This window comes from Erpetoichthys calabaricus, chromosome 2 (genome assembly GCF_900747795.2).
Source record: "Erpetoichthys calabaricus chromosome 2, fErpCal1.3, whole genome shotgun sequence".
Taxonomy (NCBI): domain Eukaryota; kingdom Metazoa; phylum Chordata; class Cladistia; order Polypteriformes; family Polypteridae; genus Erpetoichthys; species Erpetoichthys calabaricus.
The window spans coordinates 286,383,540-286,401,488 of NC_041395.2; the positions used below are offsets into that span (position 1 = coordinate 286,383,540).

General features: G+C 36.9%; 1 protein-coding gene across 2 annotated transcripts in view; it reads right to left on the reverse strand.

The window, feature by feature from the left end:
- The window catches only part of slit1a (slit homolog 1a (Drosophila)), a 342,025-nt gene that overhangs the window by 23,681 nt on the left and 300,395 nt on the right, over positions 1-17,949 (reverse strand). For both annotated transcript variants that reach the window (XM_028795698.2, XM_051922445.1), the window contains exons 25-27: positions 17,421-17,492; positions 10,948-11,111; positions 7,160-7,284 (exon numbers count right to left, since the gene is read on the reverse strand). In XM_028795698.2, coding sequence (XP_028651531.1) covers positions 7,160-7,284; positions 10,948-11,111; positions 17,421-17,492 — 361 coding nt within the window. The remainder of the gene's footprint in view (positions 1-7,159; positions 7,285-10,947; positions 11,112-17,420; positions 17,493-17,949) is intronic.

Consider the following 17,949-nt stretch of genomic DNA (forward strand, 5'->3'; position numbering starts at 1 on the left):
CAAGAGTCCCTGGTTCGATCCCCACTCACTCCTATATTTGTCGTTTTCAGTAGTAAGCTGCTCTTTTTGTTAATATTATACAGTACACACATGCACTTGGTTTGCGTTAATAAGCAGATTTTTTCTGCTTATTAACTTCTTTTGAACTAATTTGAATTGACTTGCTCTTGAAGACTCAGACCCCTTAATTGTTTCTTTTTCCTTAATTAGCAGCCAAACTATAATGAGATACAAAATGAGCCAAAACAACTGGTGTCCATCATACTATATCTAAAAATAAAGAAATATGAGGGTTTCAGTAATGTTGATCTGCTTAGGCCCCCAAAACATTTTAATGGTACTCTTAGAAAAGAGAAAATCTATAATTTCAGAAATTGGTGCTAATGCACCACGAGAGCAGCAACAGGCAATGGAACTAATGAACGGGTCTAATTAACAACAATACTCGGAACCTCATTAAGCCGCTGGTTGGGGTAAAATTGGTTGAAGTTTGAGGCCCTGACTTAGTTGGTCTTCTGTCGGCTCACTCACTTCACATTTCATTTCTGTTTGGGGGCCATTTAAGGGAAGAAATAAAGCAATTCAGGGAATGATAAAGAAATTCAATTAAAATGAATTCACAAGAAGTTAATTAGCAGCACAAACAGGGCACTTGTTAAAAAAAAGGGTTAGAGTGAAAACCTGCAGCCACGGTGGTCCTCCAAGCCCGGAGTTGGCAACCCCTGATCTAAGCAATAGGCCTAAGTTTAAGAATCCAGTAACCCCGTTACAGACTGCCATTGCTGTCCAAATGAAATAAGAAATCAACAAGGATAAAACGAGAGATGTTTCCGATTTTATGTGCTTAGTCATCAACAAATACTTGACTCTTACATGAACAGCCTTGATTTTTGTAGGATGATTGTTGATGATGTACTTTTCCATCCTGCCATTCTGTACACTACCATGTTATAATCATACATTGTATATCACGTTTACCACTTACATTCCCCCTTCTACTATTCTGTTCCCTTCTTTGCTATCTACTAGAGGTTGTACGCTTTTATTATTATCCTCAGTTTTCCAAGTTTATTCTTCTGCCCTCTATAAATCATACCTTTATCAAAAAAAGGACTCTAAGATGTGAACCTGGCAAAAAATAAAATGTGTTACATTTTTGCTGTCCTTAAAATGTGACTTTTTTTCATTAATCCCTAAATGAGTGTATGTAAAGCAATTTTGACTACTTCTCAGTATATGACACAATATAATAGGTGAGATGTTTTTGTCATACTAAAGCTTTGTTTATGAAAGATCCTGTGCAGCATTACATGATATCTCACGTGTGGCATTGGCAATGTACTGTATGTTTTTTAACATATAGTAATTGTAATTGTTATATGAGCATTAAAATATTCAATACAGTTAGTTATTCTCATATAGTGAGTGAATAAGATGCCAGTACAACAACCAGTCAGGATCTCAAATATGCAGTGTGTTTATCACTTAATCATTGTCTTTTTGAATCAGATAAGGACCATAGATTCTCTCAGTAAAATATTTAAAGATATCTATGAAAACACAAACTAATTAGTTAACACAGACTTTTTAATAAAATCTAGAACTTCCACCTGGACCAGATACCTTCAGTAAATGACTTGTTTAAACCGTCTTTTTAAATAATCCATAGAAACAGAAAAGGAGGAATAATAAGGTAATGTAGGCAGCCACACAGAAGACAGTTTGTTACCACAATTAAAGAAGATGCAGAAGGCATTAAATTTACCAGGGTGAGAAAGTATGGATGCAGTTGGTTTTGGCTTTAGTTTTAATCATTAAGTATCTGCAAACCCTGCCTCAGTTTGCGTACATCATTACTGTTGCAGTTGACATCGAATCTGTTTATGACAGCTACATTCTCTTGATCTGATGAGGGATCCCTCAACATGTCCCAGATTACAGAATGTAAACAATCCTTCTGTTTTTCCTCCTCGTTTTACAATAAATAATCCTGTAAGATGAATATTTTAATACTCCTCTAGTATGTTATGCAGGTTGCTTAGTAAAATATTGGTATTGGCTTGCACTGGGATGTAGACAGTATTCAGGAAGAACACAGGACAATTATCTCAGAAGGTAAAACAGATAGCACAAGATTATTAAATACACTATGTGAGAAGTTTTTTGAGATGAATTTAAAATTTATGCATCATGAGTTGTTAACAATAAAACACATCTCACTTTCCATGTTTCTACCTGACAATTCACTTTAATTCACTAGACAGAAAAACATCTATTTTTATCGAGATCTCTGTTGTGTCAGTGGTTTGCCATGTTTCCAAAAAAGAGAAAACAACAATTTCTCTTAACCACTTTGTGAATCTAGTCTTGCTCTGATGTAATTGTCATCTAGTTTGTTATTCAGTGAGTGCCCATTGCCTGGAAAATTACTGGGCTTCACTGTGTTTTGACCTCACCTGGCCTAGCTCTTCTACCTGTATCATACTGGTTGTGTTGATGGTCAATAACTGATGATTTTTGCAGCCCTGTATTTAATGGGTTAAAAGCTGAACGCTGCAGACTTTTAAAAGGTGTGCCAATCATAATTATTAACAATGGCAACTAACTAGATCATTAACAAAAACCTGATATATAAAACTTTAAATGTATTCAATAAACAACATTATGTATAAAAAACACGAAAATCTACAATAGCAAACATGCCACATGTCTCCACTCTCTAAGTGAGATGGTGTAGAGAGAGAATAAAAAAATTAAAAAAGAATTATGCCTGTGCCAAAGAAACAAAACTGAAATGTCTTAATGTATAGTGTTGGCACACATTCTCATTGTGACGATATGCTTTGATCGACTAGAACTGCTACTGTATATATTAAACACAATAAAAGGTCCACAGAGGTTGCCATATCCTTTATACAGGGTGGGACATAAAGATCTTTCACATTTTGAAGGGCTATAAAAAAATGAACAAAACTATCTAAAAAAATTGTATATATTTCTGAAAAGTAATTTGTTTTAATGGGTTTTAAAAATTATATCAGACAAGAGGCAGCCGTATTTGGCAATACATTGCTGAAGACGTTCCCGGAAGTTCTCCATCACTCTCCAGGTCATCTCATGCAGAATGGCATTGATTTCCTGTCTGATCCTTTCCTTCAAATCCTCAAGACATTGAGGATGATGTTTGAAAACCTTTTCCTTGAGGTATCCCCAAAGGAAAAAGTCACATGAGCTTAAATCTGGTGACCGTGCTGGCCACCTCACATCTCCCCTTGAAGAAATCAAATGCCCAGGGAATATTTCCTTCAACACTCTGAGTGAATGTCGTGCTGTGTGAGCTGTAGCCCCGTCCTCTTGAAACCGCACATGTTCTGTATCCACATCATCCAGGCTGGGGCACAGAAAGGTCTCCAACATTTCAATGTAATGGTCGGAGGTCACACTTACTGTTGCACCTCCTTCCTCAAAAAACTACGGGCCGATCACACCAAAGTCGGCAACTGCACATCAGTTACCCAAAGAGAATGGAGCAGTCATTTGTGGAGTTCATGAGGATTATGTTCGGCCCAGTAGCGAAAAGTTTGCTTGTTTACGGCTCCACTGATATGGAAGTGAGCCTCATTGCTACCCAAAAGAACAGCTGCAGTGGGAACCTGTTCAAGAATTTACACACTTAGGGCTTTACGGTTAGCATGATCTCTCTCACTTAATTCTTGAGCCAACATCATTTTGTAAAGATGCAGTTTTAATTCGGCATGCAGAATCCTCCTCAAACTCCGACTTGATATCCCCAGTGCCATGGCATGCTTATGAACGGAACGCCTTGGCGATTGCTGAATGGATGCTCTTAAAGCTTCCACATTTTCTGCTGTTCTAACGGTCCTAGGTCTGCCAGGTGATTTTCTTTTCAGTGTGGGTCCAGTTGCCTGAAGGTTATAAATCCATAGCAAAATCGTTTTCCAATCTGGTACAGATGCATTTCGACTGAGAGCAAAGCATGTACGGAAGCCCTCTATGTCACTTTCACAGAATGGTTGTTTTCATAATACTCTTGAACGACAAAGTCCTGATGTTCACTGGTCCAGCTCATGATGGGTACTGAAAAACGGTACAGCCTAACCTACTGAATGAGACCTACCCCACCTCTCTACCCCCACTACAGTCCGCACAGTTCTCCTGCGAAATATGGGAGATATTTATGCCCACTGTACTTCATACAATCCTGGCACATCTGAATAATAAAAAATACTCTGCTTATAGACTGCTGCTCAGGATTTAACATTCTTGTACCTGTCAAAGGTGATCACTAACCTCCTAGTTCTTGTCTTCTACTTGTTTTTTTAAAGAAAATTACTGTAATTCTGCATAGACTTACAGTTCTTCAAGAGTGGTTGAGAATGACACATTTCTGGTACCATGTGTTGTTCTATTTTGTAGCGCACAAATAAGGTAATTGGTATGAAACTGTTAATCTGGTTCTTTCTTTATAACTTGTTTCTTTTATCCTTTTCACCTAATCAACATGTTACACATGCTAGCTAATCAGCTAACAATGTTTACTTGTGCACTTCAAATTATATTTCACTGCTTAGCTAATCACTAACAATTGATCAACAGAGTACTGAATATCATTACTACTGCTAACCTGCCACCTGAAAGACACACCTCTTTTATCACCTCTCAACTGGAACATTCATACAAGTTACACAATGGCTCAAGACAAGTATGGCATGTTTAAAAAAAAAAAGGATTAGCTGCTGGCTATCGCTTTTGTGTCCAGAGGTAAATTGGATGGTACTCAGCTGTGCTGCAGACCGAAAAGAAACCATGGAGAGGGTTCCTATTTAGTGTTTAAAAGTATAATTTGAATGGTGTATTTTAATACTGCGCATAGTAAGGGTTCTTTATGAACTCTGCAACAGAAACAACCAAAACCAAATAACAGCTAAACTATTTTTACATTTGGTTTAGAAACTGCATCATACTGAGTATACGTTTTTATTTTTTGAAATACATGTTTTACTCTACATCAGCACATTGGCTAGAATGATACGGAGCTCTTTATTTCTTCTGATTTAAATGAATGTTGGTCTGTATATTTTTTTTAAGTTGATTTTATTTTTTAATATAGAAATTTTTCTACGTTTCCAATTTGTTTTGGTATGTTCTTTAAATATATTAATTTGATTTATTTACTATCATTCATATACTTGTCATTAGTAGTTAGCTATCACTATAAGCAGGCCTTTGATTATTTGATAGTTTGTTTTGATATGTATTTTTTTGCTCTGCCATAGAATGGCGCTCCATGTAGAGATGGTTCCTGCTTTGTGCTAATGCTGCTCTGACAAGTCACACCTCCCAGCAATATTACATTCAAATAAGTGGATTAACAAAATAACTAATGAATTTTTTGTCAAACTAAGTGAACTTTTAAAAACATTTTGTCTAACAAAAAAAAAAAAAAAAAAAAAAAACATACTTTTGCCAATTCTGTGCCTTGAGCTATTGAGTGCATTATGTGTGTTCCCATATGGACATAAGAAAAAAGGTGTGTCTCTTAATTGGCTGGTTAAAAATAATCACTCCTATTGTGTAGAAGAATGAAGTCACACCGTTGCCTCTCTGCTTTTGTGCTCAGATAATTTGTTTTCAGTAACAAGGTACAAGAACAATGCCAACATTTATGTGACTAGAAAATTTTGCAGAATGCTCAAAATGTGCTTAATGTACTTAGAAAATGTGTTGCATGCTTTTAAAATGTAACTTTTGGCAGTGCTGCTATGGAAGAGCAGAGTTTTTCTTAAAAAGGAACATTTTTTAATCTAAGTATATATGCTTTTTGATGCATGTTTTTTGTTTATTAAAAACTGCCATTTAAAAAAATAATTTGAATAAAAGTTACCCTTTGTGAAATTCCTTGGGACAGCAGTGGATTGCAATTTTGATTGTGGCAGCTGAAGCAATTCAGTTCCCAGAATCATCACATTCAACTCTTCTGTTAGTAAATTCAGTGGTATAAGAAGTGCCTCTGTGCATGAGTGTTTAACCCATCAGTGTCATGTACAGTATCAGCCTTGGTGTAGTTTTCCTTTATCTGTGAAGTGTTTTGCTAACTAAATATTATGCCAACAGTGTTATTTTAGTAGCCTTTTTAGCTGTACAGAGTGAGTGTCTAAGCTGTTGAATAGTCATTTTTATATTTGTATGCCTACATTTTTTACTTTTTATTAATTTTATGATTTTTTTGTTGCACTAAATGGGTCTGCTATATTTGTTTGGTTTTCCATATGCATGAGCTCTTGTGCTTTAAGGGTAATAATACCTTACATATGTTAGACAGATACAGTGTCCATTTGGCTTTGGGCTTGTTGAGCCCTAGTTTAGGGTAACATATTTTCTCAGAATTTAGACAAAAAAGTTGTCATTTTATATCTATACTCCCACTAAGACTAATCCGGAAACACAAACTAAACTGAAATGTGTTTGGGAATGTGGACTGAAACCCCAAATTCACTGAGGAAGAATGTGCAGTCTCCACATGAACAACAGCTGGGCACAAGATTCAAACCCAGTACGTTAGACCTGTGAAGCAGGTATTAATAATCTATAAAGTATTCACTTTTCTAGTAAATAACATTTCCATTGCTAATACAACTCTGTTTAACAAGGAATGCATGTTTTCTGAACCTAAAACCTTTGCTGCTTCAAAGTGAAAGTGTTTGGAACATTTTAAAGACTTTTGTTCACAATTACACCAGTGCCCCATAGACTCCATTTTAAACCACAAGACCATGCACAGAATTTTTTTAAATAAAAAAAAAAAAACCTTCTCTTACGAATACAATTTAATATGTTCACAATGTAATTGTGAAAAAGTAACCTAAGCTTGAAAAATACTGTACTTATTGCTAAACACAAAACATAATATTTAAATACTGTACAACTTGTAATCTAGATATTTGTTTAATTTAACATATTTTCTGGTTAAAGCTGCTGTTTTAGGGAGAAGAACAAATATGAATTCTATTACATAGCTCACAAACATCAGATAAACTGGAACCTGAAACTGAACATCATTACTTGTAACAACTTGCTGTTAACTGTTTCATTTAAGTATACATTTCAAGATGTGGTGCTGGGGAAAGTTGAGGCTTACTTTGAATCCTGGTAAGCAGATGCACTTGTACATTTCATTGAAATCACTCTGGCAGGAACCCTGATTTTGGCATGGATTAGACAGACATGGACTGCACTTAGCAAGAACAGCGGAATCTTTAGCACCTGCAATGCAGAAATGAACACAAATCATCAGTCAGAAATATATATATATATACTGTGCAAACAGACCTAGGTTTTCAAACATCACTTTTGCTACAATTTAAACCTAAAGGATTTGTAATAGGAAAATGTGCAAATTGTGGTTCACTTTAGACACAGTTCTTCATTTTGAATTTTTCTTATAATAATATCAGAATAGCAGCTTATGTCGATAGGTTATATATTGTAGGAGTAGAACGGGCATCCCAGCTGGAAAAGAGAAGAATCCATTACCCGGATGGGAGGCCAGCACAACAACACAGATGGATTGCCCGGCGGGACAAATAAATAACTTTGTACCCAGGCGGTGTAAATTGATGGAAGGACTGGTGATAGCCAGGAGTTGGGAGCAGTTCAATCCCATATACAATAGGTGGCAGTGCCACACATAAACGAGTCAGAGTCGGGAGGCAGTGGGCAACACTCAGCAGAGGTGAAGAAGGAGGAAGAATTGTTTGTTTATTATTTATTTATTATGTAATTGTGGCACATTGATGGAAAAAGGTCTGTGAAAAGATGCTTTGTCGGAATAAATATCCTTTATTTTATTTATGCAATGTGTATTATGTTACTGTGGCTGTGGTTTGGGGCTCTCTGGTTACAATATACATATACATACAGTATGGAAATCAGGTTTTGTGATATGTTTTTGACATACTGAACATTGAACATAAAGTAATACAACAAATACTGACTTTATTCCGTTTTTCTGTTTTCGGAATAAATAAAAGAACATGGTATGGTATGACTATCTTGAACTGAGTAAGGCCTTGTTTAGTCACTAGCATAGCTTGAATTCATCTATGCATGGATTCAGCACAGCGGTGGAAATATTTTTTAGGGATTTTTTCCATGCTGACTTATCACAATCAAACAGTTATGGCAGAGTTTTCAGCCATTCCTTCACTCATTGAACCTCCTGTTCTAGTTTATCCCAAACATACACTGCTGGATTGAGATACAGAGACTATGCAGACCATTAGAATAAACTGAGATCAGTCATGTTTATGAAATTAGTTAGGAGATATCTATTTGAAAATTGGTAGACTGTTGCCATAATGAGATGTGAATGGTCAACAGCAATTGTTATGTACACTGTTGTCTTTTGAAGGCATTCAGATAGTACTGAGTTGCCTAATACGTCCTACATTTACCATGACATTACTTTTCCACTATCGGCCTGTACTGCTCACATAAAACATGATGGATCCATGGATTCTTACTGTTTACACCAAATTCTGCCTCTGCCATCTGGATGTCAGAGCATAACTCAAAATATTTTCAGACAAGGCAACACTTTTCCTAACTTCAGTTGTCTGGGTTTAAAAATTAAATGCCTACTGTAGCCTCCTCTTCCTGTTCTTAGCTCAATGAAGTTGAACTCAAGAGTTTTCTTCTGATGCTGTATAACCCAGAAATGTCAATATTTTTCATGTTGTGCATTCAAAGATGACTTTCTGCATACCACTACTAACAGATGTTATCTTAAAAATGTTTGCCCATTCCTTTCTGACTACTCACAGTAGAAACGTGTTTTTTTTCGTATTGAACTGCTACTCACAGATTTTTTTTTATCACAGCAACTCTACACCGCAGTTCATAAACATCCCAAGAGAGCAGCCTGTGTTTTAGCATCTCTATGTTTGAGATGCTCAAACCTTTCTGTTTTGGTGCCAGAAATTAAACTACTGTCAAAATTATTTAGACTGTGCATCTTGCCCAGTCCACTGTTGGTGACATACTAAATATATTCAGTTGCAGCCACAAGGTTAGCTGTTAAGGAGTAGCAGACTATAAGCATTAACACACAGGTATACATATAAAGTGCTCACACACAGTTTACACACACTGTATGTATGTGTGCTGTATGTGTATATATACTGTATATTATATAAATACCACAAGCATACATACTTACAGTGCCTTCAGAAAGTACAGATCTCTTCACTTTTTACAAATTTTGTAAACTTGTAGCTCAATGAGAGAATCATAGAAATTATGTTTTTCCTCCTCAAGCAACACTCAATACCCCAGAATGACAAAGCAAAAGCAAGATTTTAGAATTTTTTTTCAGATTTTTAAAAAATACAAAACTGAAATATCACACTGACACAAGTATTCAGACCCTTTACTCAGTACTTCATTGAAGCATAATTGGCAGTGATTACGGCCTGAGGTCTTCTAGGTATAACAAGTCAAGCTTTGTACACCAGAATTTGGGGCTTTTCGGTTATTCTTCTCTGCAGATTCTTTTAAGCTCTGTCATGTTGGATGGAGACCATTGGTGGTTGGCTATTTTAAGGTCTCATAGAGTTGACCCTAAGCTACTTCTGCGTTGTCTTTGCTTTGTGCTGTTGGAAGGTGATCCGCCGACCCAGTGAGTGGTCCACAGCACCATGGAGCAGATTTTCCTTAGGATATCTCTGTAGATTGCTCCGTTCAGCTTTCCCTCAACCCTGATGAGTCTTTCCTGTCACTGAAAAACACAACAGCATGATGCTATTACCACCATACTTCACCGCTAGAATGGCTTTGCGCAAAAGATGAGTGGTACCTTGTTTTTTCCAGATGTGATGCTTAAAATTGAGGGCAATCTTGGTTTCATCACATAAGAGAATCTTGTTTTTTACTGTCTTAGAGTCCTTTAGATGCATTTTCAAAACTTCAAGCGGGCACTGATGTGTCGTCTGGCAATTCAGCCATGAAACACAAATTAGTGGAGTGTTGCAGTGGTTGTCCTTCTAGAAGTTTCTCCCATCTCCACAAATGTTCCCTGGAGCTCAGCCAGAATGGCCCTTCTTACCTGATCTTTCAGTTTGGCCAATTAGCTAGCTCTAGTCAGAATCCTTATTGTTTCAAACTTATTTTATTTAAGACCAGAGTGGCCTTGTGAACGTTCAATGCTGCAAAAGATTTTTTGTAGCCTTCCCCAGATCTTTGCCTTGGCACAATCCTATTTCTAAGATTGGCAGGCACTTTGTTTAACCTCATGGCTTGGTTTTTGCACTGATACACATTATCAACTGTGGGACCTTCTATAGAGGGATGTGTGCCTTTCTTAGCCATATGCAATCAATTAAATTGATCACAGATGGACTCCAAACAAGAAACACCTTGATGACCAATAGAATGTGATGCACCTATTATCAAATTTCAATTGTCGAAGCAAAATGTGTGAATACTTGTGTCAATGTGATATTACAGTTTTTTATTTTTTGATAAATTTGCAATAATTCCTAAAATCCCCTTATTGCTTTCATTTTGTATGATGAATGCAAAAAATTTATTTAAATGATTTTAGCACAAGGCTCTGCAACATAACAAAACGTGAAAAAGTGAATAGGGCTGAATGTTTCCAGAAGGCACATTCTCTTTATAATGAGATAATGAAGCATAACATGTAATCTGATCCACAACCATTATGTCATAGTACTAATGTGCATACTGTACCTTCCAACACAATTTTTACTAAATTATGATATATTAACACAATATCACTGCTTATTTGTACTGCAGCAAATATAATGGTAATGATTTTTTTCTAGAAGTATAAGAGCTACATATAAAAATTATCTTTAAAATTACATCTGGTATTAACAATTATTTTTAACAATCATAAAACCTCACCTTGGCACTCAAATTTTTTGGCTGGTGTGGTGAGGAGCAATTTACCCTCCATGCCAGGGGGACCAGTGCAGCGTGCAATGCCGGGTTCCTTATAGCCAGTCTTCACCCAGTCGGACAGCCAGCGTAAATGACAATCACAGTAAAGAGGGTTGGCACCAATTGCTCTACAAGAGTGAAAATAAAGCTTTCTTTTATTGAGTATGTAGTATAATACAAAGTATGAAAAAAATCAGTTTTTCAAATTTGAAGAATACATCATTAAAGAAAACTAGGGTTTATCAGTATTGTATAATAAAAATATTTCTTTAGGCAAAGTATGCCTGCTGCTATGAAAGATTTACCCAGAAGATATCAATCAAAATGATGCTACTCATGAAATTATGTCAGACTAAAGGCTGAGAAAGTAACACACAGGTCAGGTCAGGTCAAGTTGGGGAACATGCACTGGAACAGTGCGTTGCTGCACCCACAACATGACGAAACAGCTCGGGATCCTGGTTGGCAACCTCCCAGGCAGACCCGCAATCCAGTCCCACCCTCCGGAAATGACTTTCCATCTGCCGCAGCCAGGTGTTATGTGGGCATCCCCTTGCCCTGGTCCAGCCACTTGGGTCCCCAACAATGAGGATCTTATGAGATGGATCACCCTCAGGGAAACGCGCCACATGGCCGTAGTGCCGTAACTGACACTTCCTCACAATGCAGGTAATGTGCCTCATTTGGGACTCCATGAGCAACCACTCATTTGAGACAAAGTCAAACCAGTGATACCTGAGGATTCTCCAAACAGACACAGTACCAAAGGAGTCCAGTCTTCATCTCAGGTCACTGGACAGCGTCCATGTCTCGCAACCATATAGCAAAACAGGAATTACCAGGACTGTAAAGACTTGGACCTTCGTCCTTTTGTCAAGATATTGGAAGCGCCACACACCCCTTACCAGCAATCTCATGATCCCCCCATGCTCTTCCAATTCGTCTACTGACTTCATTAGGTAGAGCCACCAAAGACATGAATGTTGCTGCTGACACACTACTTTAAGAAGTAAAATATATATTGTATCTATTAGAAAATATAAATGTATAATATAATATATGATGGAATTTCATTACCTGGTTTACTAGGGATAACAGCACATTTCCACACCACTGTGCTTCTCTCTTCCCAATTTTGCACAGATTGTTCATTTATACAGAGGAATACCATGGGTTAATTTTGTTTAGTGATCTGCAATTTTATAAGGGAAGCACCAGTCAGGCATTCTTGGGACTTGTCACAGATATGCAAAGTTGCTCCCCACTGTGTCAGTGAAAATTTGGTTTGGGGTCATATTATTTCTCCCCCAGGGGAATTTATTTAGTGACCTCACATCTTCAATAATGACCTACAGTATAAAAATTAAAATGCAGATTTCAGACTACAACTTAATTAAATGTCAAACTTTTGCCACAGTGCTTCAGATTGTGGATATTATTCTCAGGATTACATGTAACATTTATGTTTTTTTTAGCTATGATATTTATTTTGCCTCTCTGGCAAAGCCAAGACTTGTTAAAGAACCAGGAAGCTGCTTTATCATATTCAAAGTTACTCTTCTCCATTTTGTCAGTGCCTTTTTTTAAATCTCACTTAGTGTGTTTACATATTCTTTAATAACCCAGCTATTCACAGAAATCTGATTTCTAAAATGACATGTAATCTCTTATTCCAATTAGAGAAATCAGGTTATCGGCCTCTGATAAACCTGATTAACAGAGGTAGATAGCTCTGTGAATAATTCAATTATATGACAATGTAAACCCATTAACCAGGTTACTGTAAAGGATTTTGTAGTCTGTGCATGTCCGTTGCACTCTATCAGCCTGTGCATATATTTGCTTCGCATAAGCTTTCAGTAGCCATTGGTAGACGGGTCTATGAAATACATTTCCAGTGTAATCCTGTTTGGATCTTTTGAGACTGCCAGAGTGCACTGTCGTGGGAGGACTGCCCTGGTTTCTGCATGACTCAGAAATGCTCCAGGTGACCTGGAGAGGAGACTGGAAGAAGCTCCCGGGTCTAGTTTAAAAGAAAGCCTGCTGCCTCACTTAAACTGAGTTAGAGTCTGGAGACAGTGGGCAATGCTCTTTTGGAGGAGGAAAGAAGAATTGTGAATGGTTTATTTTGCTGTTGTAATTGTATCTGGAAGGCATTTTGTCAAATTAAAATCATCTATTTGAACCTGGAATTGTTTTGGGTATTGCTGTGTCTGTGGTTTGGGGTGCAGTTTCACAACATCAACAAAAACCTATACATAAAGCACCAATTTGACTAAACACATTTATAAAACACAAGAAATCACAGGCGTCAAGGTTATGTTCTTATTCACAATGATGTTTAACATTTTTTGCGTAGTTTAATTACATTGATGCATTTTGCAAAAGGAGAACTCCAGAAGATTACTTGCGCATGTAAATGTGTATTAAGAAACCAGGTTTCTGCCTTACCCGGGTTATTCAAATTACTCGATTATGTATGTGCATGTAATGCACTGACTTTTGCCTGGACACTCAGTTTTTCAAAGAAAACCTTATCTACAAGGATTTAGCTTTTTGTAATATTTTCACAGTTTTCTAATAATGTATTTTACTGTGGTTTCAAAGACTTAAAGCAGTCTGGATTGTTTATACTCTTCCATTAGTCAATGCTTTTTGACAATGTAGTGCTGGTGCCGACGCTGAGCGGCAGAAAGAATTCTCTTTACATGGCTCTTTTAAGTGGGTCTCTATCATTAGAAGGACTGCTCACGGTTTGCCACAATACAGACTTCCTGTTTTTAAAGGCACACCTGGTGCTGGCTTTGAAGCAGCTTATTTGAATGATGGAACACCACCTAGTACTACGGGTGGCTCATCCCTGCCTCATGCAACTCATCAGTACTGCTGCATATCCCTTTCTACAAAGGCACTGTCTCCAGTGATCACTTGTTACTTTTTAAACAGTGCACAAGTCTTCAAAACTGCGGGGTCATCTTCTTTTTTGCTGCAGTCATGTGGCCAGTGATAAAAGCATATCAGCAGGGGTCTTTAACACTTTATTGTTAGGTGGCACACAAAGGATGTTGGATGCTGCATTGTCAGATGGAACAACCATGATGCTGACTGGTGCGCTGTCATGTAATATAACAAAGGTATTAAACACTGCACTTTTGTGATATGTCTATTACAACTGAGCGGGCAAACGTCCTTGTCTAGAGCTGCAGATGTACTGGAACCTTCCCTGATATCTGGACAACCAGGCAGATGGACCTTAGCAGATGGAGAAGCATTGGTAGAGCTGTAGAAGTAGCCCTCTCTTAGCTGTCTTCTTTCCAGTACTGATGCTGCAAATGGTCACCTGATCCCAGATCCCAACCCCGAGACTCTCCAACAACTCCTCAGAAGAGCTAAGCAAGACCACTGCTGTCTCTTCAACACCTGACACTTGCTAAAGTGAACGGTAGGTTTTCTTTTGACTGGTTTCTGAAACCAATGTAAGACAGAAGCAGAGTTCTAGAATGAATTCTCTGCTCTTTACATAAATCTTTTAGGTGGCTCACTATCCTTAAAAGGTTTGCTTGCCGTTGCAGCACTAGATATAACTCTGTTTGCGACATTGTAGGGTTGCCATTTTTATAGTAGCACCTGTAACTCTATCTGAAGCTGCTCATTTGAGTAACGCAATGCCTGGTCTATAGGTAACTCATCCCTGGCTGATGCATCTTGTCAGTGTTGTGATATAATTATTAATCAGTCCTCTGTAATACCCAAATTCTGTATTTTTGTTGAATATTCTTTTTTCACAGTGTACATCTGAGTTAATTAAGGTTTGTTATTTCAGAAACCTTTTCATTTACCTTAAATCTTATTCCATATCTTCACTGCAAACTGGCACACACCAGTCAACTTACTCAAGTAATAGTGAAGAGAGTCAATAAATGGCTAAACAATGGTTGATCATTGTGTACAATTAAATGTTTTTACAGTTTGCTATTTTATATAAATTGTTTAAAATGTACGGTAATAATAATACATGATTGTGTTTATATAGGTCTATTACAATTCAGTATATTTGTGTCTAGCTCTGATTATTATTATTAATTTTTTTTTTGCACAAGAGAGCTATGCCTGACAAAAAAGATCTATTGATAATATTAAGAATAAGAACTGTCAGAACAGTAATTGAGCTTTTAATTAGAGCAGTAAGGTCTTAGGCACAGGTAGAAGGTTTCATTTTAGAAACTAAGAGTTCCAGTTCTGATATAAAGACAAAATTACTAACACAGTGGGCATAAGATGAGATATGGTATGATCCAGAAATACTAAGTCTGTCACATACAGTAATTGTGAAATCTGGGATCTTGCATTGTCAATTTTATATTAAAAAAGTCAATACATTTTCTGCTGTTAATATTTGAGATATTTTTGAGTGGTAATTTCTACTTTCAGTTTGTCAAGTTAGTTTATCAAGTTAGCAACTTTTCTGTGGTATCTATTAGCCCGGAATAGATTTTAGAACTGCCTGTCCACATAATCTGAAAGCTCTATAACTTTCAATATATGGTCTACACCATGGGTGTCAAAATCCGGTCCTGGAGGGCCGTAGTGGCTGCAGGTTTTCATTCTAACCATCTTCTTAATTAGTGACCAGTTTTTGCTGCTAATTAACTTATTTTGCCTTAATTTTAATTAACTTGACTCAGGCCCCTTTGTTGTTTCTTTTTCCTTATTTAGCAACTAAACAGTAATGAGACACAAAACAAACGACCACATGACCAACTCACCTGAAAATAAAGAAAGGTGAAGGTCTCAGTAAGGTTGATCTCTCAGGTCACCAAAACATTTTGACAGTCAACAGTTTTGGAATTGTCTGCTGTGGCAGAATGAGAGCAGCAACAAGCCATTGAATTAAATAATGAGTTTAATTAACAGCAAGAATTGGCTTCTCATTAAGAAAGTGATCAGAGTGAAATTAGTTGGAGTTTGAAGCCCCAATTTAGCTGGTCATCTATTGGCTTGTTTCGTGTCTCATTTCTGTTTGGCTTTCGTTTAATGAAGAAAAGAATCAATTCAGAGCACTGAATTCTTAAAAACAGGGCAATTCAAATGAAGGGAAAAAGAATTTAATTAGCAGTGAAAACTGGTCACTGATTAGGAAAAGGGTTAGAATGAAAACCTGCAGTCACTGCGGCTCTTCAGGCCCGGAGCTCAACACCCCTGGTTGAGCATTCTAATTTAAGAGCTTGGTTCCTGTCTGATTTTCCCAAAATTACTTCAGTGTCTCTATGACTCTGAACCCAAAACAGGCGATGCACATGTATATTAAATGTGCCTGATTATTAAATTACTTTCCAAGCTTAGACTTAAGGCAGTATTTCTGATTACACAGATCTCATTTAAGGTCATGGATAACTTTTCAATAAAACTAAGACAGAGATGAGACTGCAGAATATAAACTGTCAGGTTTTTTTGACTGTAAAAGAAATACCACAACATGTTCTGTTAACCATCTATCAGTATTAATTGAGATAAAAAACAGATTTGCTTGATTGAAGTATCAAGTACTTGAGATTGTCTTTTGAATTTTTCACTTGAACACTACGAGACCCTTTTCTTTTTTCCAAAGCTATTCCCATTTTTATATGGGTCCACTATCATTTACAAAGACTACCCTGAAAAATAAAGCAATCACATGGACACATTATCTGTATCTTTACTGTATGGTCATCTTATTAATTTGCTGCACAATAATGACAAAGCACCTTGTATGATTTACAAATTCAAAATGAAATATTTGTAAATTGTTACACAGGTATTCAAATGATGGCCTCTTTCCACCCTGTTATAAATGTTTCTCTTTAGTACTGGGAAACATTGTGAGCTGAATCTTATTCTGATAGCATTGGGAAGAGAACAAAAAACAAATTGGCTGAACATCACTCCATCATAGGATGCTTTCACTCACACATTACAAAGTGAAGGAAGAAAACACACACCACAGCGACATTAACTAAGCAACACTTAGTTAATTTTGCAAAATAACTCCAGAATGAAAAAATGCCACATTGATTTATACAGCACCAACATGACTCAGAACTACTATTCTGCCACATAGCTGTATCAGTGGTATGGTAAATAATTTAGAACAGCCACTGCTGTTTGTGCTATTATCATTTTTAAAAAGCTGTGTTATACTGTATTGTTATATGACTTACACCATTATTAAAATTAAGAGTGTCAGCTTTAATGACACTAACCATAAAGGCAGAAATGGTGCACAAAGCTAGAGGTTAGTTTTTTCCTAAAGTTTTCTAGCCCAATGGATTTGCAATGATGTGATATTTATATACTGTGCTTGTTGCAATACCTGATATAATATTATTTATCTATGCATGATTGGCTCCTTCTGAAGGCAGCAAGAACATAATTGTAATAAATATATGACGTTTACTTACAGGTGAGAGAGGGCAGCTACATCACTGAAAATGCCTTCTGGCAGTTCAGAAACTTCGTTACCGTGGAGAGACCTGATTTGGAGAAGAAGCAAAAAAAAAAAGAAGAAAAATAGTAATACATTTTCAGAGCATTTTCATATTATTAATATTGTTTAATAATAACTTACATTTCCATTATTCCCCAAAAAAGTCTCAGAGATCATTTAATTCATAAAAACATACAAAGCTATATGAAGGATACCAAGAAGAAGCGAAAATGCATAGAGAAGTACAACACCTTAAAAAGCTTTAATGTTTTTAAATTATGCAAAAAGTCCATGTCATCATTCACTCCAATTTACTTGCTGCTTATGTCTTTAGTCAATAAGTTTATCCATCCATCCATCCACTTTCCAACCCGCTGAATCCAAACACAGGGTCACGGGGATCTACTGGAGCCAATCCCAGCCAACCCAGGGCACAAGGCAGGAACCAATCCCGGGCAGGGTGCCAAACCACCGCAGGACACACACAAACACACCCACACACC